The sequence below is a fragment of the Carica papaya genome, chromosome 4, assembly GCF_054855325.1.
Source record: "Carica papaya isolate Zhongbai chromosome 4, ASM5485532v1, whole genome shotgun sequence".
In the NCBI taxonomy this organism is placed as follows: domain Eukaryota; kingdom Viridiplantae; phylum Streptophyta; class Magnoliopsida; order Brassicales; family Caricaceae; genus Carica; species Carica papaya.
Window position 1 is genome coordinate 14,273,710 of NC_142312.1, and position 25,964 is coordinate 14,299,673.

Below are 25,964 nucleotides of genomic sequence, written 5' to 3' on the forward strand. Positions count from 1 at the left end.
GGAAGTGGGAACATATTACAATAGATTTTGTGACATGACTGCCTAGGGCACGCTAGAAACATGATATCATTTAGGTAATTGTTGACCAGCTCACCAAGTCTTCCTATTTCTTGGCCATCAGAATGACCGACCCCTCGGACAAGCTAGAAATAATGTATATCCGGGAGATAATTAAGTTACATAGAGTGCTAGTGACAGTAGTATCCGATAGTGACCCCAGGTTTACTTCTCGGTTTTGGTCTAGTTTTCAGCAAGTCATGGGAACAAAACTGTTCCTTAGTAGCATTCCACCCTCAGACCAATGGATAATCAGAAATGACAATCTGCACACTTGAGGATATGCTTCAATTTTATGTTCTTGAGGGCCATTGGGATTATCATTTACCCCTAATAGAGTTTGTCTACAATAACAGTTATCAAGCAAGTATTGGCATGACTCCGTACGAGGCGTTGTATGGCTGCCCATGCAGATCGTCAATCTGTTGAGAAGAGGTGGGTGATAGAAGATTGTTTGGTCTAGATCTTGTGGAGGAGACTACAGTCAAAATAGTTAAGATCAGAAAGAACATTCAAATGGCTCAGAGCAGACAAAAGAGTTATGCGGATATCTAGAGGAGGAATTTAGAATTTCAGAAAGTTGATCGGGTGTTCTTTAAGGTCACTTTACTAAAGGGAATCAGTAGGTTTGGCAAGAGAGAGAAACTAAATCCCCGGTTTATTGGGCCATTTGAGATCTTAGACAGAATTGGCACCGCCGCCTACAGATTGACATTGCCTTCAGAACTTTCCAAGTTCCATAATGTGTTTCATGTATCCATGCTACACAAATATAACCCCGACCCCTCTCACGTCTTGGTCCACGAGCCTCTTTCACTTTAGGAGGATCTGTCATACAAGGAGATACCGGTCAGTATTGTGGACCGAAATAGTAGAGTACTCTGCAACTGAAAAATTTCCTTCATTAACGTTCTATGGTAGAATCACACACAGGGAGAGACCACATGGGAGCTAGAATCAGATTTCAGGGCCCAGTATCCCCAACTGTTTGAGTGAGAGAGAGACAAATTTGAGGGACAAAATTTCTTTTAGGGAGGAGAGTTGTAATACCCTTAATTAATTTTAAAAAAATTTAAAATTAATGTATGAAAATATATTTTTTAATTTATGAATTTTTATTTGATGTAAAAATTAGAAAAAAATAGGTGGAAAATGAATTAACAACAATTTTGAAAAAAAATGGTGAAAATTTGGAGTCTGATGGTGTTTCTGAAAGAAAAATCAGAAATTGGGGGTCAAAACATAATTTAAAAAAATATGACACGTAGGACACCCAGTCAGTAGTCTCGACGAACCAGAGCGTGCCACGTGGCGAGGCACGCTGGTGCGATGCCACGGGGAAGGTCACTCTGGCAATCAGCGTGACAGCGATTGGACGGTCCGAATTTGTTCCCGTGAGTGTGGACGGTCTGGATCCGGTCTCCCTTTAAAACGCGATCGTACGATTCATATCAAATCACGATAAACTATCAAGATTCACTTCCCATTTAAACACGATTAGACAGTCCAGATCAAATCGTGATGAATGACCCATATTCACTTTCTATTTAAACGCAATCGGATGATACAGATCAAACGCGATGGACGGACCAAATTAAAAGGAGACAGATATAAATACCCTACTTCACACCAAACCCTAACCCTAACCGTCAGAGCCCCCTGCCAGAGAAGAAGAACCAGTCGCTAGGAAGGGAGCCGACCACCTCCCGACGCCGTGCCTAAGGCACCTTCGATCGCCAAAAGAGGTAAAAAAAAATTCTTTGGCTCGAAATTCGATTTTGAACACTCTAATAGCCAAATCGGACCAAAAAGACTGGCGGATGAGGCGAAAACTATGGGTAAAGCCTGACGGCGCCGCTGCAAAAAAAATCAAAAACTGCCTTCGATGAGGCCCTTTTCGATTTCTGTTTCGTGCAATTTTTTCATCATTATAATCATCATTCCTTTTTCTACAAGTTGATCGAAGCAAAACACCCAACTGTGAATGTGAGCTAGTGGAGCTGCCGCACTAGAAACCCCGCTGCTGGTAAGCCTTTGTTTTTTGATTTTTTTGGCCAACCGATGTCTCTTAACGTGTTTTCTCGCAGGGATGAGTACAAAACCAGCCAATATTGGCTGAAACTGGCCAAAAACGGTTAGCCCGAGGCAAACCGCTGCCGTAAGTGGCGATGCCGTTGCCGGAGCACAGCGGTGCCGCCGTGCCGGAATCTCGAAATGGCCAAAAAAGGTTTCGAACACCGATTTTAGATTTTTTTGATATTTTTAGGTATTTGGAGCGTGTTTTAATCCCTAAAGGAAAATTCATGGAACTAGGGGACCGCTAGCAGGCGCAATTAAAAGCTTAGCGTTTCGGATATCAATTAAAGTGAGAATCTCTCACCCTATTCCTTGTTATGGAATTGAAGTCTAATTATAAATAATACAGTATTTTGCGTGATCTAGAAATATCGATAACTAAAGGTTACTAATGGAGTCTAAACCGGTTATTTATTATTTTTTGTTATGTTTTAATAAATTGATTGATTTTATAGTTTCAAATGCATGATAATGCACTGGAATTGGTATGAAAACTCGATTGTGTTTCCTTGATGCATGTATTGCTTGTTTTACGTAATTTATAGTTAATTGAAAAACTGAAAATTAAAAATAAACAAAAAATTATTTGATTAAGTGAATGGATGAATCGTAGCCTTACTAGATATCTTAAGAGATGGTGGACGGACCGGGTATATAGGGAACCATATCGTGAATGTTGCCTCATACCGGACGGAGTATGGGGACGGCCCGTTAGTTGAAAATATTGAAAAAAAATTCACACGTAGTAGGAACATCCATATGAACCCTCATTGATACCAATAGGTTGATAAAGGAGAAAGTTGTTGTTCCAACTGATTGAATATAAGATTATGATATTGTTTATGTTATTGCCTCTGTATGTCGGTTTTGAAAATCTCATTACGGTAAATATGTGGTAAATAATTTTATTCATGATAAACGAATTTACTTAAATTAAGAGCTCCATTAGTTGTTTTTATGATTTTTATCAACCTTTATTTTTGTGTCGGTGAGTAGTGTGACATTTTTACTGGGGTAGTGCAGTTCACTCTTTCATTAATCATTTCAGACCAAGATCCAGAGACTGATCCACAAGAGAGTTGCGAATATGATGTCCAGTTGTTTACTTTCCAGTTTTTTTTTAAAATGGTCATTCTCGTAACCCTTTTCGGTAATCTGAATTATTGTGTAAGGAATGTAAACTATAACACTATTATTTCTCTTCTACACTTAATTTATAATTTACTTCCTTTCAAGTTCCGGGCCGTTACACACATAGTGCTGAGAATTTCACATCATAAGATACAAAAATTGTAAAAAATAAAAAATAACAAACTTATGTAATAAAAATGTGACTCATATTAATTCAATAGTTATATTAGCAAAAGTTTTATATTATCCTTCAATAGAATTTATCACCATTACAAGCTATTATTGGCTATCTAAGAAATCAATAAAGGACCTAGATTAGAAGAACTTTAATGTCTTTTCCATAATTAGAATAACCATTTATACCATCATCAATAAAAAATTTAGATGCAAATAATCATTATTGGAGAAAAATAAGCCCTTCATGAGTGGAATATTTGAAGTAGCGAAGAACATACTTTAAAATTTCTAATATGAATATCAATAGGAGAGTTTCTATACTGGTTAGAGCTTGTTGATAACAAAGACAATTTTTTGATGTGTTAAGTGTTTAATATTACAATATACTAATAAGTTATTATATTGCTATCAAAATTCTTCCTAAGAAGTGGAAAGGAAGATAGACTTGACACAAAATTTACAATATGCTTTAAAAAGATATTAGCATTATACGTTTGGTTAGTTGCATGGGGCATCCAAGAAGATACTTGCCCATTTGAGTTTACAAGGTAGGCGGTTGCCGTCTAGAGTGTTCCATGTCTTATGCAACTGAAATTTTATATTTAATATGATATAAATTAAATTATTAAATTTAATATATCTTAATTGATAATGTTATGTTGTTATATTAGATAATTACTTGGGGAAAGAGTCGAAAATTGTCCTTATTTTACAGTTAAGGCTATGTTTTTTTTTTTGGTGAATTTATTTATAAAATTCACAATTACTTCTTACAAAACCATGAAAATTCTCCCTCAAATTATATAAAATAATTTTCATATATAATTGATGTAAATGATGCATTTTAAATTTTGTCAAAAATAGTTTACATTTAATGTAATTTGCACCTCCTAGGACACGGATAGATTTAAATATATTTTGAATTTGCTTCCAATATAACCTAATATTTAATAAGATTTTGAGTTATTTAATATCTATATTTGCATGAGATTTAATTTTAAAACAAGGTGTGGTTTATAATAAATGAATTATTCAACTAAATATTTTTTGTTTTTTTGTTTCACGAGTATAACATTAATATTATTATATATAATTAAATATGTGTAAGGCATAAAATAGTGATAAATTTAAGACTATATAATTAAATTAATAAAATTAAAATATTATTATATAATAATTCAATATCACATTAAACAGATGTAATTATTAAGATTAAAGATTCAAACAAATCATTATCAAGAAATTAAATTTAAATTTTGTGGGTGTTAATAGTTAAAACTGTAAAATCAATACTTATTTAATGAAAGTGAAAGTGAAAGTGAAAGTGGAGGGAGGGTGTTTTCTGATATTTCAAAGCTTTCACATTTTCCTTTCCTTACATAAGATTTGTGTCAATGATTTGGAGCTCAAGACCTTATCAAAAGAAACGTATATTATTTTTTTTTTTTTAAGTATATAATTAAAATAAGTTGTTAAATCAAGGAGGTGGAGAGATGATTAGTCTCATCAAACTTGGAAGATTAAGAAATTAAAACCCTAATTTAAGGGATGGGGACCCTTTAAGATTCGGAATTGCCATTACAAAAGAGTGGCAATCATTGAAGATTAATGCTTTAGTATTCAATTAAACCATTCATATACATATTATTTATTTAATTTGATAGTGGAGGAGGCCATCCATCTCAAAATACTGGTATTAGTCAAATGGAGTTTGCTATGTAAACACCAAAATAATCATAATTTAGACACAAAATCCAAGAATTGATACGATTATATATGTATGCAACTCTTGACTAACTTTTCTTTTTTCTTCACAATCAGACACGGGGCCTAGTGACTAAGCATGCAATTAATTAATCAATTTTATTTTATTAGGAATTCAGACAAATTAAATTTAAATATTCAACCATTAGAGTCTATAGAATTTACTGCCAGTCCCTTATCTATATAATTAGTAATGGGTCTACATTACCTTAAACCAGACATCACTTGTAAATAATGTACGGACAATACAATATTTTCTGATGGTCAAAGTAAAAAGTCAAATATAATTTTAAACTGACATGGTAATTAATATGGTAAAAGTTTTTCTTCTTTCAAGGTAGAGATGCCAAAGACCAAGAAATATTTTTATTAGTATTATTATGGAGCAAACAAAGATTATTAGTCAATACAACTTTAAACATATATATATATATATACATACACATACATATAGTAACGTAGAACAAGAAGTCTAAAGTAACAAAATAGAACAGTAAAAAAGAGACACAGTTATTATATATATATATATATATTAAATTAAAAACAAACTAACCGAAGCTTTAGTTAATATATAAGTACTATTACTATTTATTATAATAATGTTGAACTGAAATTTGGCAGGGTTAGGATCTGAGCTCCATGTACTGCATCGAGTTTCTGCCTGGCAGAATCTACGGTTATATATACATATGTGTATATATATATAGTCAATAACTTAGTTTTTTTTTTTTTGTTCGAGAAGAATACCTTGCTTCTTTGCCATGTGCTGTCAAACAAATTTTAATTACGCCACAAAAAAGGCTCCTTAATTAATTAAGGTATATGCCTTATCTTTGACCAATCCAACACATACACATTTTAAATTTAACCTAAAGTTTTTGTAATTATTATTAATCTTCCTATACATCGTCTAATTAAGTTTACATTAATATTATAATATATGTATCATCAACTATTTGAATAAATGTTTTCACCGAGTTATATATTTTCAGAAATTGTTGATAAATGTGCAACACAAAGTCGTCTACTTAACTAAATTAGTAACTAATTTTAAGATATAACAAAAACGTATATAATTTTATATTCGGAAATTACTATTTAATACGTACAGATATATATATATATATATATATTAATATGCCTTGATTAATAATAAAAAAAATGAAAAACCTCTAAAAAATAAAAATGTATATATAATAATTATGTATTATATATTATATATTTATGTATGAACATTAGATTATCACAATTTTACCATATCATATCATATTTAATTCAGTTGTTATTTAGATTAAAGAGTTTGAATTTTATTTTTATATTTATAAAACTATAATGTAAATGTATATTAATAATATTCTGATATATAATCTAATTAAGCTTATACATATATATATATATATATATATATTAATAGCAAATGCAGTGTCGTCAATTATCTCCCCCCTCCCCCCCCATCATAATAGCTGTAAACTCGATAAGGGAAGGCCTACAATTTGAATTGGCCATTTCGTTCACTAATCATTAAATTCATCTGCCCCACTTTTTTCTTTTTAACTTTTTTCTTTTGTGGACTTGAATATTTTGCTATCATTCTCTTTAACAAAATAATTATTAAAAATAAAAAAATAAAAAAATCCTATTTTTCAATATTATCTCTCTTACTATTAACTTTTTTTTTTTATTCTCCTTTAAACATATAAAAATAATCATGCATGGTTATTCTTAATTCATATATACATATATATATATATATTGCTCTGTAAATATTGATATGTGAAAAAAAGAATTCAAGTGAATATGATGTCACGTACGATAGATATATAGATAGATAGGTCCGCCTTCCTTAATGGGGCACGGGGCATACACAAGTGCTCCAAAAAGCTGATTTTCGTGACTTTCTTTTGCTTTAATTATACATATATAATATAATATATACATATATGTACTTTTTATTTTATTTTATTTTTAATTTTTTAAAGGTTTAAGTTTATAAAGTTCCTGCCCACCTTTCCCTCGAACTAATTAAGACAGATTACAGCAATAAACGTGCCTTAACACATCACATACTCTCTCTCCCTAACTAACTAATTAACTTTAAGCTTTATATATAATACGCTGATTAGTGATTGGTAACCTAAAATGTAAAATGATCCTGCACTAAATCATGTGATTAATCACTGAATCCATGATTGGAAAGTGACATCAATGTTTATTAACCAGTAAATATATGCACTCTTGTTAGTCGGGGATAGTCAATTAATATTTCTGAGTTTAAATTGTATTCTATATTATTATTAAGATATTATTTTATAATTAGTGTATTTTTCTTTTAAGTATATAATTTTAAATCAATATATGCATTAATAAGAAATGTAATATTAATGTTCGTAAATAACACCTGACATTTGGTTCTCCACCTCTACAAAATTGGAGGTTGGAGATTCAAAAATAACATGTATATATATATATATATATACATAGTATTATACTCAAACAATATAATAATAAATATATATATCATCTTAAATACTAATTTACTCCCTATTCCATCTTAAAATATTCAAATTAGTCTATCCACCTTCTTTGTTAGTTTAATACTTGTACTTTCAAAAAAAATTTATTTTAATCTCAGACCGTTAATAATGTTAATGAAGGCATCACGTGGACCCAAGTTAGACACATAACACATTCAAGTTGGGTTGTCGTCCACATTAGATTTTTCACGTGTCCAATGATGTGGCCTTTTAATTCTTGCAACATAAATTGGTCCAGTAAAAAAAATCAAATAAGGTCCACCAATAAAAAATCTAAATCCCCAAATTTCTAAATTTTTAAATTTACGTCGTGATTGTTCCTCCTTGCACTCTTAATGGACTCTTGTTCATGATCTTACTCACTAGTGCTTCTCCCTCATCACGCTCTCGCGCGTTACTTTTTGTCCCTCGTCTCGCTCTTATTAACTAGTGGTTGTTTTTCCTCTCACTCACTTTGGTATCTTTTTCTCAAGCGAACTATAATAAGCAAATAAACAAATTTTCATAGGAGTATGGGAAGAATTTTGGTGGGCTCTATTAAGGTTTTTTTGAAAGGGATTTTGGTCGGTGTTCCCTATCTCTTTATGGTAGTTATCGTTTCCTTTCTAGAAAAAGACAAAAGAAAGGCATGCATCTCATTTGTTATCAAAAAAATAACCAGTGTCCTAGAAGGACAACCATTTGCGATCATGGCAAAGCTTGAATCGTACAAGAAGATAACGATGGAGCACATGAATAGAAAGAAATTATTGCTAAATAGACAATTAATGTTGTGGTTTGAGATTTTGGAGAGGAAGAAGACAAGGAAGAGAAAGAAAATGGAGAGAGAAGGTCAATCAGTCTTATTTGTTCCAATCATACCATTCAGATTGGTTTATCTAAGGGTTTCTTTTCTTTTCCACATCATTCACTACGTGGAAAACCAACTAACGATTGAATTGTGCACATGTGTCAACTTAATTTCATGTGTGAAACACAATGCATTGTTTGAAGAAAACTAATAGAGAAAGACTAATGTGAATAGTTTTTAGAAGTAGAGAGACAAAAATAACACAAGAAAGTACATAACCTAATTTGAATATTTTGAAATGTCAAATGGTAAAATTAGTATTTTGGCCTTTTAATATATATAATAGATAGATAATAGACAATATATAATATATAACTAATAAGTTATCATTATTAATTTATTATTGTTGTCAATATCTTATATGATTACTGTTATTAATATTGTTAAATATTAATATTGATATAACAAGCATATGATTTAGTCTCTAAAGTTTGGTCAATAATACAATCTAGTTCCAAATAAAATTTTTATTACAAATTAGTTCTTGAACTTTTTGCAACATTTTAAATCGCCAACACAATCGGTCTCCAACAAAAAGATAAAGACCTATTTAAGGCTTTTTTGAGGGGAAAAAACTTAAGATTGATTTGAAAATTAGGGGAAAAAAGCAATCTTGATCTTTATTATCATCACAAAAGCAATCTCAACACGATAATTGTCTTCGACCTCTAAATCTTGCGCTGTTGACTTGGAAATGGATTGCAAGACTGTGATAAATGTCGTTATTTTCAAGTTTAAGAAAGTTATTACTCTTCTTTAATTAACCCAAAATAGCAGCACGTATTTCAAATGAGTGTTTATAACATCTACAAATATTAACACCATTATCTATAACATAGCTAGTAGAATTAAGCTCTTGAAACCAAAGTATATTAACTAATGCCAATTAACGTGAGTCAAATATGAATATTATTACCCGAGAATCGGAAATGAATTAGAAAAAGAGTGGTGGTAAATAAGGAATGTGTAGATGATGCAGGAGGAAATGGGAATGATCATTTTGACTCCTGAAATCTCAACCAACGTATGCAATTAGAAGACTTAACCACGTCATTTTTCCTTCATACTTGAATCTACCCCCATCCATATGACATGCAAAAAAAGGATAAAAGAAAAAAAAATAAAAGAAGAAGGAAAGATGTCACAGTTTACTCAATATGTCGATCCTCACTCCTTGACTCAATAAAATTTCTGAAAGCTCCTTATCTTTGAAGAATTTGAAGAACATTCAAGAAAATTAGCCAAGCTAATTTTGAGAAAGCAAAAATTTTAACTTTATTGAATAAACTAAATTGTAATTTACAAGTTAAAGTGAAGCTTTTTATAGAATTTCACTAGATAAATTTTACTTAGTTGTAAACACTTATATTTAATTAAAATTCTAATAAAAATCTATCCTTAAGATATAAGACTTTAATAAAATAATAACTCATCTTAATCTTAATCCTAAGATAATAATTAATTAATCATGTGCACAAAACTTAACATTAAAATATTAATAAAAATATTGATAAAATAATACTAGATAAATCTTCTCTTTATCTCCATATTTTTCATGTGATTTAATCTACATGTAGACTTCAAGTTAACAAAGAATTCCTCTTAAATTTTTTTTTTATAAAATTTAAATGTGAAAGTAGGATTAAGGAAGTCTCTCTTTCGGATTAAACTTGCTTTAGATTTGAGTAGAAATCTTTACGGGAATCAGATTAGAAATAGAAGAATAAGTGTAAGTGAAAGTTCAAGTTGGGCTCAAAAGCATATTGTCCAACCAAGCAAGTAGGCTTGTTGTTGCGTGCGTGTGGCACGTGTTAAAGGCCTCCTCACATACACACAACTTGTGCACCTATGCGGCAACAGTTGTCTACATATACACATCCCTGTGTGCAGGAGCTGTTTCCTTGCACGCCCTACGTGCAACACGTTCCCGCATGTGCGGGTCTTCCCAAGGCACAACATGGGATGGCCTTCTTCTTTTAGGCACAATCTCCTTGGGTTATGGCCCACTTTGATCATATGGCCCTAAAGCCATCTCGGGTTGGGCCAAAATTAGGTCTTTCTTCTTACCTTCTAATTTCTCTAAGCCCATTAAGTATCACTTGGGCCTTAAGCCTTCTTGTTTGAACAAACTTTGCCCATTCCTTGGAATATTTCCATTTTAAAAAGTAGTCAAAGATATAGTTACTTTCCTATTTAAGATATTTCAATTTGGAAAACTATAATTTACTTTCTCATTTGAATCGATCCAATTTAGGAAATAAAGGGATTTTGGACTTGCTTGCCTGTTTGGGATGGGACCTATAGAAATTATGCATTTGCTCACTATCCACTATTTGGATGCAAACTCGCGAGTAATCATCCTGCAGGAATCCTGATTAACCCGGGATTTCTCATTGAAACAAGATTGCATCTTTGAAACTAAGTTTGAGCCTCTAGGGCACATCAGTAGATAATGTGGTTGACATGAGCGTTAAAAAAGAAAAATCATGTGGTCATACAAATGTTAAGCCAAATCTTTTTATTTATATTCGTATAAGTTGAAGAAAGCACAATTGGCGAAGATGAGGTTGGGGCCATCAAGAGTTAGGTAAAGATATGGGCCTTTATGATGTTTAGATTGAAGATAGAGATTATTTATCTGTGCCTTGATTAGTGTTTGTGGTCAAGTAAGAAACCATACATATAAATCGAGGGGGTGGTGATTTTCTTGTTTGTTTATATTGAGAGCAGAGATAAATGAATTCTTGTACAAATGAGAAACACAAGGTGGGAAAGACAATTTTTTTACCCTAATTTTCAAATTAGTCTTAAGTGTTCTTTTCCTTCAAGAAGCCTTAAAGCCTATCTTTGATTCTTTTTTTGTTTAAAAAATAAACAATATTAATGATTAAAACAATATAAAATGTTCGATGACTAATTTATAAAAAAACAAATTCATTTTAGACTAAGTTATAATATTAACCAAAATTTTAAGTGCTAAACTATTAGTACTTTTTTATATTAATTTACTACTAATATAACTATTAGTATTAAAATTATTATTACTAAAACTTTATTTTATTGAACATTTGAGGCAAAAATCTAAAAGAAAAATGGTATAAATAGATATGATTTTTAATGTATAAGAGAGAGAGAGAGAGAGAGAGAGAGAGAGAGAAATAATCAAGAGAAAGTTTTGCACAATAAGTTTCAACACGAGAGATAAAAATGAAAATGACACTTTAACAAAGAGAAAGAAACATAATCTTAATTTTCTCTAACATAAATAAAATGAAATTGTAGCTATTTGTTACAGTGTAGTAAAAAAGTTGAGATTGTTGAAATTCTTATCAATAACACTTTCAAATATGTATTATTTTATGGGTTTTAGAGACTTACTTGTTTTGTCTTTTTAAAAAATTACATTAAAATTTTTGGGGATAAAAACAAAATAGCCATTATTATTACTATATGAAACTTTTTTTTTCTTTTGCTTTTGGTCCAAAAGCCTCTTATTTGTTACGGGAAAACATACATATGGTCGATGAATCATGTTTTCATTACTTTAGTACCAAAAATTAGGCTACCAAAAGTTATCGCAAATTTTCAACATATTAGTTTGTGTAGTATTGTAATTATGATACTTATTATTAAATGTATTATTAGGCATCATAAACCTCTTTTTATGATATTATCCACCATTATAAATTCCATTTAAGAGATGCTAGTCGTACACAATCTTGTTATTGCCTTAAAACTTTTTTATCAACTTAAAAACCACTTTGATTTTAGGCAATAGTTTTTCTAGTACAAAATTAGATATTAGAAAGGCTTATTATAGGGTGGGATAATGCTTTCATGAGAACTATGATTGTAGATATAGTTTACATATATATTATGTGTCTTTAATAATTAAAAGTGTTCATTGGTTCGAACCTTAATTGGACTTACTCAAATTGAGCACTGATTAAGGGTAAAAGTCAAGATTGAACACTTTATCTATACAAATATTTATGATATGGTTTGTCAAACATAAATTAATTGGAATTTTTAAATTTTCTAATTAGAAATTATTAAAATAAAAATTATTTTTTATTTTTTATATTTTCGGTCTAAATAAGTTCATTTTGGTCAATACAGAGATTTAATTGAAATAAACTAATTTTTTTTGTTCCTTGGTGTCCGGACCGAGGACTAGGCAAAATATTATTTATTTTAATCTAGTTCTTATCATTTATTTGGTGTGAACTGGAATTTGAATTTTCCTATTACAAATTTTGTGTCATTTTAAGTGCATATACTACTTTGATAAATGAGGAGCTTTTTCAAAAATTTGTCCCCAATAAAAGTATTCATAGGGAGACCCTCTATTGCTTTATTTATTTATTTATATGTGGAGAATTTTTCAACTATACTAAGAATTAAATAATATGATTGCAGAACCATGGTATAAAACCTTGTCGTATTGCAGTAGTGTTTTCTTATTTACTTTATAAAAATGATAGTATCATTTTTAGAAAAATAAGGATTGAAGAGGTGATTTCTATATGATTTAATTTCGTGAAGTATGAGGAATCTTTGGGATAGTCAATAAATCTTCAAAAACAACTAGTGAATTTTTAACTAGTATGGCTATTGAGGGTAAGTTTGGTATATACTCATGAAAAACACTTAAGTATTTTTGGTATTGATTGGGGATGTGCAAAAATAACTTTTAATATTTTGGCAGATAGAGTGGCAAAAGTAGTACAAAGGTAGAAATTAATGAGAATTGCAAAAGCAACGAAGGAGTTATTAGTGAATTTTATTGCCCAACCAATCGCTCATATATTATCAATATCTTCTTGTCCTCATAATTTTGTACTTAAATTAAAAGGTTGATTTAAAGTACTAATTGAGGGAAAAACATAAAGAATTTGGAATTTACTAGTTAGTTTAATCTAAATATTTCCAAGTTAAAGACAGAAAATTTTTGTATTTAAAGATACTCATAGCTTTATCTTCCTTATTAATACTTAGAATGGCTTGGAGGTCACATAATATTCTAATTTCTTTCCTTTTCATTCTTTTTAGACTGAGTATTTTCAAAATAGAGATTTTTTATTAGCTTAAATAAGGCGTAAACTAATTTACTAAATTGAAGGAGTATTTTTTCGATAGAGATCTTATTTACTATGGTCTTAAATGGAGACTATGTGATGGCCAATGCCATCCTCATTTGAAACAATAACTGGTAGCCCTCTTAATTGATTTTGGTTTTTAAAATCTCTAATTATTTATTCAAACTTAGTATTGGATTCAATTTTTTCAGTCCTCTTACTTGGAATTAGTAGTTAATAAATAAATTTTTCATTCATTTTGAGGCACACAAAAATTGACTATTTCTTTAAAGAAATAATTATTTCTTCACAGACTAGTGTAAGCTTATACTCGAGATGGTGAGGTTACTTTAGGTTTATTTTCTTGTTTGGCTTAGTAGGAGTATAGGGATCATGAGTTCATAATCTTCCTATTTCACCATTTTAATGATTTCAATTTTTGTTCTTTCATGATTAGTTTGGGTTCTAGTTTTTTAAAAGGTATGGGTTATGAAGATTTTTCGGAGAATTTGGTGGCAATAAATTACAATTTTGATAATATGCATATAAATAAGATTTGAGAATTTTAGTTAATAAAAAATTATTATCTTATTTGTGCCCCCTAGTGGTGGGAGTTTATAATTAATCATATATATATATACATATATGTAAATCTTGGTTTGGTTGATGTCTAGAAATGATTGTCATGCCAAGATAATGTGAAGCAAGTTCCACCATCTATAAGAATGGAGTTAGAAGGATTTATGACATTGATTCACATTATTATGGAGGGAGATTGTCAACTAGTATTTAAATTTAGTTTTTTGGCTTCGAATTTTTCAATAAAAATCATGTTAAATTTTTTTCTTATGTTTGGATCACCATATTTTTTAATAAGCTTAGTTAAAATAGGTCATCGATGTACATAATGATATTATTCGATTAAGGGGACACACCCATATTTTAATGTCTTTCCTAGAAGAAGCATGTTAAGTTTATTTTGTTAAATTACCATAGAAACCACATATACCTTTGCATTGAATAGCAGCACTTAAGTGAAAAATTTTAATTATTTTTTATATTATACATACGCATAAAAATAATTATTTTAAAGTGATGATATTTGTTTAAGAAATAAACAATGCTTAATTGGCCAATATATACATTTTAAAAAATTGGATCCAATCATGCACATAATTTGAACTCCCCTTCATCAATGACAAACATTTAATCCTCTCTCTCTCTCTAAATATAACTTTAATAATTGATTGATTTGATTCTTTACCACATTATTAAACCCCTCAGTACTAAATCAGATTTCATTGCCAACTCTCCATCTTTTTTCATTCCCATTTTTGCCCTTGAGGTTTTAACCTCTCAAACTCAAGCCTGAATCATAAATCTGTCCTCCCTTTTTTCTTAGCCTACAAAAAATCTGACAAACAAACAAACCATTCATTCATATCCGAGCTTTCTAGTTCTAGCCCACTCTACTCCCTGCACGCCATAAATTTCGTCTGTATATCTCCTCGGTCAACCAAGTCAACCATTCGCTATCACTACCAGACCCACAATCTCTACAGTCCATACTCAACAACCTCACTTACCAAAATGCTCGAGACATTCAAGTACCTTATCGGCTCCGCCGGCGCTAGCGGCTTCGGCTCCAAGTCCACCGCCGAACAAGTCACCGCTTCCTGCTCCGATCTGCGCTTTTTAACTGCCATCATCACAGGTAATATTCAGCCGTATCCGTAAAACGCCCAATCTTCTGATATACAAAGGTTTCTCAGTTGTTACTGACATTGTGCTTCGCTTGTGAATTTCTCATCATCAGGTGCCACGTCGGGGATCGGAGCAGAGACGGCTCGGGTGCTTGCCAAGCGAGGCGTGACACTGGTGCTCCCGGCTCGGAATCTCAAAGCCGCTGAAGAAGCTAAGGCGCGTATCGTGTCCGAGTTTCCCGATTCGAAGATCATCGTCATGAGCCTCGATCTTAGTTCTCTCACCTCCGTTCGTAGCTTCGTCGCCGAATTTGAATCTCTCGATTTGCCTCTCAATCTTCTCATGTAAATCCGATAATAATATATTTCATTTTTGTTTTTAAATTTCTTTTGGCAGCTAACAAACTGTTGGAAAGGGGAAAAAAAAACAGAATGTTTAACCATTTCTCTTCTATTGTTTGAATTTGCGGTTTATTCGCAACCGACTTACGGTTATTTGAGTACACATAATGATTTCTTGATTTTCTATTTCATTTTTTTTAAAAAAAAAAAAACAGAAACAACGCAGGAAAGTTCGCACACGAACATGCAATATCTGAAGACGGAATCGAGATGAGTTTCGCTACGAATTATCTAGGTAATTATTAAGAAATCGTGTTAAACCTTGTTTCCTCTGGTAAGTGAATCTGAAATTCTGGTTATGTTTAGGTCATTTTCTGTTAACGAAGCTGTTGTTGAAGAATATGATCAAAACGGCGGAAGATACCGGCGTTCAAGGGCGAATCGTGAACGTTTCGTCGAGCATTCACGGGTGGTTTTCCGGCGATATGATTCGATTTCTGGAACAGATATCCCGAAGCAAACGGTAAATGAATGATGATAAACAGCTTTACGGGAAAAAGTGAATGAATCAAAATCCATTTACGAAATAAATGTTATAACTGTACCAGTACTAATACCATACGTGGGTTTGACCTTTCATTGGATTTCTTCATTTATTTATATATTTTTATTTCTTGTCTGCAGTTATTACGACTCAACACGTGCGTACGCTCTCTCGAAGCTCGCAAACGTTTTGCATACCAAAGAACTCGCTTCCAGACTCAGGGTCAGTCAGTCAATGACTCAGTCCGGTTGTTTTTATGTTGCTTTTCAATCTAAAGACAAAAGAAAGAAGAAAACAAGGAAAATCTTTTTTATTTTTTGGGATTCGTTCGTTAGAATTTTAATCATTTTATTTATTTAAAATTAGTTTTCTTTACTCATGCAGCAAATGGGTGCTAACGTCACTGTGAATTGTGTTCACCCCGGTATAGTTCGAACCCGGCTCACCCGAGAACGCGAAGGCTTCATCACAGGTTATCAAATTTATAAATTAAATCAAATCAAAAGAAGTAAAACCCAAGTTTAGTTTCGTTATTGGATTAAAGAATGTCACACCCATTTGATCAAAAAATGTTTCAACATGCAGATCTGGTTTTCTTCTTAGCTTCCAAGCTCTTGAAAACAATTCCTCAGGTACATAAAACGTCCAACTCATGAGTACTCTCTGTTTGGTTATCCAGAAACTCATGCAATTAGGAAGAAGAAAACGTAACGATTAGTATATGATATATATATATATATACATGTTTTAATTATTAGGCTGCGGCTACAACTTGTTACGTTGCAACTCATCCGAGATTGTTAAACGCATCGGGCAAGTACTTTGCGGATTGCAATGAAACATGGACGTCAAAATTGGGGTCCAACTCCATCGAAGCTGCAAGGTTATGGGCTGCATCTGAAAGCTTGGTTTCAGGAGACTGTAAGTCAGTTTTCAAAATCAAGGAAAACAATGATCATACTTAGAGAGGTAATTAGAGTATGGAGAGAAAGTTTGAAGGGTTAATTTGAGTTAGGTTGATGATATATGGAGAAGAGTCAGACGTCCAGGAACATACAATAATATTTCTATAATGTACAGAAATATTTTAAAGTACTAGTACTAGTACTAGTTAAATTAATGTTATAATATAAGTTGAACGTATAGAGATACTTGATGTATCCAAGGATATATAAACATATAATATATTATAAAGTGAAATGTCTTAGCCTGTTATATATGTGTATATATATAATTAAGGAGAATACATAGGATGATGCGCCGAGCTTAGTGTTATTATATATTTGTTAAGGTTAAGACTTGAGGGGTTTTACTTGATTGGATGGAAAGTGTTCTGAATTATAATATATATGACTTATATATACATATATATATATATATATAGAGAGAGAGAGAGAGAGAGAGAGAGTGTGAGTGTAGGGTTTTGTTTAAAGGAAAAAAGAAAGTGAGGCGAATATAATTAAGAATATGGTGTTGTGGTGGTTGATTTTTGCAGAGTATCTTTGAGGTAAACTAAGGAGAATATGGGGCCTATTAAATTGTGCCAATTGACAGATGTACTTCTCTCCTGTGTGATGCCAATTTCATCATAGTTTTCTTAATAATTTTCCTTGATACACAACTAATATTTGAATTAAACATATTGTTCTCGTTTTTAAGATTTATTTTGAGTTAGCTATTGATATAAAAAAAAAAAAGGGTGTTATTTTATGTCCGTCTAATGCGTAAAACTTTGTGCCGTATTAACATTTTTTTAAAATTATAATAAGGTATTTTTTGCCCGTGTTATGTTTTGTTGACATTTCTAATATGATATTTATACTTGTTTTCTACTGAATTTAAAGAACTATGTAATAAATTATTTGACCGTAGTATAGTAATAAAATATAAATAAAATAAATGTATAAAATTAACTAATATAGAATTATAAGACGCGACAGAATAACACAATACGATGATACATAATAGTTTTTTCGGTTATGTTTTCATTTTCAGTTTTAAATAAGTTACATATTAAAACTAAAAAAAAAAAGAGAAAAATTAAAAAAATTAACAATTTTATTATTTTAAATTTCCATTTTTTCACTGTATAAATCGTAAACTTAATATGTTAAAATTCATTTTCAAAATAATAAAACTCACAGATTATAAACCTCTCCAAACAAACTTAATCTTTTACAAGTCCAACCAAGCAGCCCCAGCTCAATCCATCACCTAAAAGCCCAAGAAACACACTGGATTTTGGAATCTTGTTATATAAACTCCTCCAATTAAGCCTAAATTACTATAATACCCCACAATAAGTTTATTTTCCATTAAAAAAATATCCAGTAATCATGTTAAATTTTATATGTATTTATATAATCATCTCTCTCTCTCTCTCTCTCTATATATATATATATATATATGATGAAAATAATGCATATGCGTTAAAATAATAAAATTCACGTTAGATGATTGGATTGTTTTTATAAAAAAAATGGCAACTTGTCATTTAACATTAAAACAAGTTAAGAACATCAGTAGGGATACACTCTCATACATAAAAATGAAAATGAAAGTAGGAGGCCCTAGTAATCAAGTGTGTCACTTTATTATCTTGCCTTCTAACCCATTGTATAGACACATTCAATCTTGACTTTAACAACGTTCTGCAATCATCCATAATGTATCCGAACTCAGAGTGGTCTTCATCAGTAGACCAGCAAGCCATCTGTTTCCACCATTCTCGATCCCTGTACATTTTTCAGTATGAATTATAGAGCTCTTTGGCAGCCTAGCAATTTCGCAAGATAAAGTGAGCTGCACCTTGGAATTTACCCCGTGAAGATGCTCATAACAGTCCCATATGGATTCCTGATTATCGCTCCATACTATGCCTCCTTAGTTGATGAGGACACAGTACCATCAATATTGCATTTCCATATTTCCATTCTCAGGTCTGGTCTCCTAGATAGATTAGTAGTTCGAATAATGTCTTGAACCATCCCTTCTGCTGGACTTCTTTGGCCTTCTTCTATTCAGATATGAATCTCTGCATAAAGTATATAGATGTCTAGTGTGCGAACATTTTATCCTTCCACAAAAGATCATTCTTTTCAAACCAAATCCCCCACAGGCAACAGAAGATCTCCACTGACTCTTCCTTATGTAAGCTTTTGTAAATCTCTGCTACCCATCTGACACAAGCTTGGTCCACAGCTCGCAGATAGTTAACTCCTAGTGGTCCCAACAACCTACGACCCTGTCACATTTGAAGAACATGTGGTGTAAAGACTCACTCTGATCACTTCTTGGGCAACATGATGTAATAGACATCTCTCTTTCCTGCAATCGGACTATGATGGCAAAGTATTAGTTAGTAAATGCCAGATAAATTGTTTGACTTTTGGGGGGACTTCTACATTCCATACTTCTACATCCCATAAGCTAATTTTATTGTCTATTATCCCTGCTCTGATGTGGCCTAAATGGGCTTGTCCTCTCTATGACGCAAACTTATGGAATGCTGAGGATAAGGTCCGCTTCTTATTCAACAAACAACCCTCTCACAATGTCTGTGTTCCATCATCCCTGATCCTCAATCAACGCATCACCCATGTTTATATTTTCCCAGCCCATGTGGGCAGAAGCTTCGAACCATCAAGTCCCTTTCCCTAGGCAGTCATAGGTCATTCCAGACTCGCACATTTTGCCTTGTGCCGATAACCCATCTTAAACCAGGCAACACCAGATCTTTGGCTGCAAAAATGCTTCTCTAACAAAAGCTAAGATAAGTGCCCAATCTTGATGTGATAATGTCCTTGTTGGGAAAGTAGTTTGCTTTGAACACTCTTGACACTAATGTATCCGAAAAAGTTAGCATTTTCCATAACTGTTTGCCCAATATAACAATGCTAAAATCGTACAGACATCAAAATTCCATCCCACCCAACTCCTTCTTTCATAAATTTTTACAAGACATGCAACACATACTTCTGTTATCTCTTTTTGAACCCCACCAAAAATTATTCATCCTCTGTAACTTAGCATATAGAGATATGAGAATATGGAAAACACTCATGCAAAATGTGGGTAACGGCTGGGCTACTGATTTTAACAAAATCTCTCTTCCCGCCTGTGATAGGTTTCTTTGGTTCCAGCCATTTAGTTTCCTAAAAGGAGACTCCCTTAAGAAGCCAAATATCTACCTCTTGCTTCTATCAGTAAGAGACATAGCCTAAGATAACGACCATGATCAATCGGGTTGGATATCCCCATTATATTTTAAAGACAATTCTTTAGTTCGATCGGAGTATTACCACTAAAGAAAGTTCCTGACTTTAGAAAATTAATTATTTGACATGAAGCAACCTCATAGCTATGGAGAAGTTGTTTCATTGTAGAACACTCATCAACGTTTACCTGAAAGAAAAAGAAAGAGTCGTCGGCAAATAAGAGATGTGTTATAGCAAGACTACTCCAGTAAATGCGCACCCCATGAATTGCACCCGTGGTTTATGCCCGTTGAAATAAGAAGATAAGCCCTTCGCACATAGAATGTATAGTGATAATGGATCGCCCTGCCTCAATCCTCTTTGGGGCATAATGGGTCTAATCTTTTTTCCGTTAAGATTTACCATGTAAGTAATCGATTGAACATACTTCAACATCAGTTGCAGCCATTTCCTATCAAAGTCGAGTTTAGTAAGTGTGGCAGTAAGAAATTCCCACCACATTCTGTCATAAGCTTTATTAATATCTATCTTGATGGCCATCTCAGCTATCATCTGCCTACTTACACTCTTCATTTTGCGAATGGTTTCGAAGGCCAATAAAATATTATCTATCAAACTCTGCCCTAGAATAAAGACGGATTGTTCCTCAATGATGAGACTTGGTAAAATCTCTCTACGTCTATTTGCAAGTGTTTTAAAATAAATTTTATAGATGACATTGCATAGTGAGATGGGTCGAAGATCTTTAACAGTTTTTGGGCATGCCTTCTTCAATATAAACACAATTGTAGTTCTGTTAACTTGATCTGGAAATTCATTATTTTTAAACCAATTTTGGCAATGCTGCACAACATCTTGCCCAACGGTATTCTGAAATTTTTGGTAAAAGATAGGTTTCATCCCATCGAGTCATAGGGCTTTATCAGGATGCATTTGTAATGTTTCTTGCTTGATCTCCTATACACTCAGTGGTTGTAAACAACTTTTCGTTGTCCATTCTAGATACTTTGGAGGATACTATATCGACAACATGGTTCCAATCTCCCTCGGATGTAGAAAAAACTCTTAAAAATACTCAAGCACATGTTTCTGCATGGTGGGTTCGTCCCTGATCCAATCACAATTCATGTCCCGAAGAGCAACAATAGAGTTTTGACATTGACGTTTGGATGCTTGTCGATGAAAAAATTTAGAATTTCTATCATCATGTGTTAACCAAAATGATTTAGCTCATTGCCTCTGATAGTAGTCCTCTTGTTCCAATAATTGAATGTATTCATCATTTATATTGTTTAACCGATAAGTATTAAGATGTGGTATACTTATTTGTTCACAAACAAGTTGCTCATACAAATTTCATTTTCAGTTAGAAATATTGACAATCAGAGATTGTCACCAAGCTTATAAGTTCATGCCACAAGTAGTGAGTTTCTGCATAATACCAAAAGTGGGACTCTATCCCCATTCCTTTCTCTTCACCTCTTTAATTGTCAGGTCTAACAATCATGCATTTTCATATTTAAATTTTCTTATAGATTGGCTACTTGAGTTGAAGCCATAAAACAATAAAATCGGGGAGTGATCTGAAACATAGGCGTACAAGTTGCCTCCTTCATGACTGCTGCGGCATACCATAGTAGTATGTCAGCATCTATTCATCCCCGGTATCTTATTGTATTTTCGCATCCATGTGGTTGCATGAAAATGATAGGTTCATTAGTTTGCAAGCATTCGACCAAAACATCCCTAATCCGCCACCTCTTCTAACTCTGTCCACCCTAAACATATTTTCAAAACCCAACCTAACTTTGATTCTTTCCAGTATACTCTTATTAACTAGTGTTTTTATGAATAAAATCACATTTGACTTAAATTTCTTCACGAGCTTGTGAAGTAAAATAATTGCGTGAGGGTTGCCAAGCCCCCGATAGTTCCAGCACAAGACCCTTATGGCTTCTAGTGAGCCTATTGGACATGTCTCATTGATCTCTTATTTTGGTGTTTGGTTTGTGGGCTTATTTCCTATCTCTTTGGAGTGCAAAGATCAAGTACTTGCAGTCTCCTTAGATGATAATGATTACTTATGACACCACATGTATAGATATTTAAACTTTAACAATTTGAAATCTTTATTTAATCAAGCTTTAGTGGAAAATAACAACTTTCACATATCATAGGCAAATCATCCACTAAAGCTTGATTAAATAAAGAATTCAAGTTGTTAAAGTTTAAATACCCATACATGTGGTGTCATAACTAATCATTATCATCTAAGGAGACTACAAGTACTTGATCTTTGCACTCCAAAGAGAGAGGAAATATGTTATTATCAGTTGTAAGCATCTTGAACAGTAAATGTTTTTTAGTTTTATCAGAAAAAATAGTGCATGTCATATCCTTAAAAACAACTAACCCTTCTCTTAAAAATTGTGCCACACTTAACAAGTTTGAATCTAAATCAGATACATAAAAACCATCGTGCTTATCGGTCTGTTAGCTTGTTCATCATTTCTCCCTATACTCTATCTCTGCCTTTTTTTTTTTTTCCTTTTTATGGGATCATATCCACCTCTTCTGTGTCAACGACATTGGACCAATCTGTTTATGATTCATAACATCTAAAGTGTTTCAGCCCAAAGATTAACATGATCCATGTAATCATCTGATTTCCTACTCGACTTTATTATATTCGAATTTGTATGACCCGGCATATCAAAGAAATTTAAACTTGTAGTTGAATGTGAACCCTGCGAGCGATCCACCTCGTATCCCTTGATCCCTGCCGCTTCTGTTGCAAACATTCCCCCTTGATCATCACATAGTCATCGACTTGTTGGTTGGGGATTTCGATGAGACTAAGCTTTGAGTGAATTATTCCACTCTGGTCTTATCATTGACCCTACCGAAAGAATGAGTAACTTATAGTAATGTTCAGAGTGCCCCAATTTATCACACAAATAATAGAATACTGACAATTTTTTATATTTAAAAGTGGCATAAACTGACTCCCCGTTTCTCAAGTTCAACATTTTTCGACGGAATAGAGGCCACCTGGCTTCAATAGCCACCCTAATTCAGATAAAGCTTTGATTACTGTTATTAGGTTATCTGAGGTCCTAATCCACAAAACCTCCTAAAAACTCTCAAAATTATTGTGCCATGCCTTTCGAGAAACAATCCATCGGGAGGGAATGTACTTGCACCCAAAACACACTAGTATAAATCTCGACCTTCCTAGGACCTTTTTTCGTACCATAGACGATGGGTCACAAGCATGTATTTGTTGAATGTCCACGGTCCCCCGTCAATGATTCTCTGGATATCAACCTCGTAAAAGAATCGAAAGAGATACTTATCATCCTCAGTTCCTTGATGTTGACACCACCTAAAGGATGCCATAAATTTGTAAGGGTGTTCCTCATGGGCTCAAACTTGACGACTGCTTCCATCAAGAACCGGCCGACTAGACAAAACACATAGGATTCTTGCTCTTTCGATGTCGCATCTGTAACATCCCATCCTCCCTTTTCCTCGTTAGCAATTGTGAGTGTGACCAGTCCATCCTCGGCCTTCATCATGGTTGCAGTGGATTAGAATAGCAAATTAGATTACAGTTATAATGTGCCAACCAACAGACATAAAAAAGAAGAAGAAGACAAAGAAGAAATGTGCCAATCAATAGACATTGAATGCCCTCAAATTAGTTATTTGACTAAGAAATATATTGAGGAATGAGATTGGATTTCTTATTAATTATTTTAAACTTATATATAATATTTTTTATTTCTTAATATATTTTTTACAATTATTATATTAAATAAATTATTAAATAAGTTATATTTAAATTTATTAAATATTTATGTAAGTACCTAGATAATAGATATATATTTTACTTAATTTTCAGTATAAAATATATTACCAACAAATTGTTTTTTAACATTAATATTAATTATTTACCTAATATTAGAAATTAATTTTGTCCATTTTCTCTGTTAAAGATTTTTATATAATTATTTATTATTTTAATAAATTTAGATATATGTATATAAATATATTTTTTAAAATGTCAAGTGATTTTGTCAAAAGCCCCTGAAAAACCCTTTCGCCGGAGTAGGATCTCTTTCACTTCCTAACGGAAAAATGCAAACAGCCTCAAAAATCTTCACTGCTGAAACTCTCCGCTCTGCCGCCAAGCAATCCGAACGATGTCTCGTCGTCCCCGTCCGCCTTCGCCGCGCAATCAAGAAGTATCTCCAGGGTCTCTCTCTTGCTCATCATATTTACATGCGGAATCTATATGTACATGTGTTGTGGACATATCTTTAATGCATCCTCTGATTTTGTTCCTTCTCCTTGTTTCCCTCGACAGAGCAAGAGGAGCCGCATATGAAGAGGAAAGTACTGCACTTGTCAGAATCCTTCAGCGAAATCAAGAGTGTTAATCTTCAGCTACTCGAGTCCACATCGAAGGGGCTCATTGAGGATCCATTGAAGTCCATGGAGCGGTCTCAGAGATGGAAAATCAAGAGTTCTTATGGGGACATCGGTCTCAAGTACAGAGACGATGAGGCCATTGCTTATGTTGCTTCCCGTATGCCTGCTGTCTACTCTGCCTGCCATAGAATTTTTAGCGAGGTACCTGAAGTTATAAAATTTTACATGGTATTTTTTGTAGTTTACCTATTTCATGCTGCTGGGTTCTTATATTTTTAGCTTTCATTTATGGAGATTGTGTTTTAGTTATCATATTCATTTGGCTATTATGGTTTGCTGTAGATGGCCGGACCATATATGGTTCATCAACTAGGATCACGAGCTTTATGGGAAAATGTTAGTTTTTCATGGATGCATATCATGCAAATTCTCGATGTAGTCGTATAAGAATCAGGATGTGCTCTAGAAAGTTACATGCTTTCTGACTTACCTGAGGGGAATGGTTTTATTCTGTGCTTTTCTAATGTTCATCGAAGTTTTAGTTATTATGTTTTGTTGGACCTTTGTATTTTTCTCTGGAAGGATAAATGGCTTTCCTCTAGTGAAAGAGAATATTGACAGTATTAGAGTAGTAGTGGAGAAAAATTTTATTTTTTCTTTGTGAAGATTTTGTTTATGTTTTAAGTTCCTTTTAAATTAAGTTTCCAATTAGAGTTCCTTAATTATGGTTAAACTAACATTCTGAATTAATGCAGAATAAATATTTAATATGATGTTGGACAAACTAGAAACTGATTTGCCTAAAAAATCTAGATATCTGACCTCAGCATTCTTAAGCATAAACCTTAAAGCTATAATTGCATCAGACAACAAAAGGATTGAGAAAATTCTTAAAGAAAATTTTCACTGAATTAGTTCTCTCAAAAGTGAGATTATACGAGTGTTTACAGTGTTTCTCAATTAACATGTTTGTGACTATTGTTCATTGTGGAAATCAAGCTTAAAAAGCTTGTTGTTAACAATAAGTGTGTTGTTTATATTTGGTTTCAACTTCAAA

At 32.5% G+C, this 25,964-nt stretch overlaps 2 protein-coding genes across 3 annotated transcripts in view; both read left to right on the forward strand.

Annotated features, from left to right (window-relative positions):
* Positions 1 to 15,006: 15,006 nt before the first annotated feature.
* LOC110820086 (short-chain dehydrogenase TIC 32 A, chloroplastic) lies at positions 15,007 to 17,471 on the forward strand. Its single transcript, XM_022049468.2, has 8 exons — positions 15,007 to 15,381; positions 15,484 to 15,715; positions 15,928 to 16,007; positions 16,079 to 16,235; positions 16,397 to 16,478; positions 16,641 to 16,728; positions 16,842 to 16,888; positions 17,015 to 17,471. Exons 1-8 carry the CDS (start codon positions 15,258 to 15,260, stop codon positions 17,219 to 17,221), a joined length of 1,017 nt encoding a protein of 338 aa, XP_021905160.1. The 5' UTR covers positions 15,007 to 15,257; the 3' UTR covers positions 17,222 to 17,471.
* Positions 17,472 to 24,547: 7,076 nt separating this feature from the next.
* LOC110825306 (copper ion binding / methyltransferase) overlaps positions 24,548 to 25,964 on the forward strand; it is a 28,698-nt gene continuing 27,281 nt past the window's right edge. For both annotated transcript variants that reach the window (XM_088217923.1, XM_088217924.1), the window contains exons 1-2: positions 24,548 to 24,731; positions 24,843 to 25,108. In XM_088217923.1, the coding sequence (XP_088074049.1) occupies positions 24,614 to 24,731; positions 24,843 to 25,108 (384 nt within the window). In that variant the 5' untranslated portion in view covers positions 24,548 to 24,613. The remainder of the gene's footprint in view (positions 24,732 to 24,842; positions 25,109 to 25,964) is intronic.

Bases quoted from the DNA above. Each gene is read 5' to 3' on its own strand.
- LOC110820086 (XM_022049468.2), top strand. From the start codon at position 15,258: ATGCTCGAGACATTCAAGTACCTTATCGGCTCCGCCGGCGCTAGCGGC. The intron at 16,729-16,841 runs GTTATCAAATTT...TTCAACATGCAG, and splicing joins ACGCGAAGGCTTCATCACAG to ATCTGGTTTTCTTCTTAGCT. The intron at 16,889-17,014 runs GTACATAAAACG...TTTAATTATTAG, and splicing joins TCTTGAAAACAATTCCTCAG to GCTGCGGCTACAACTTGTTA.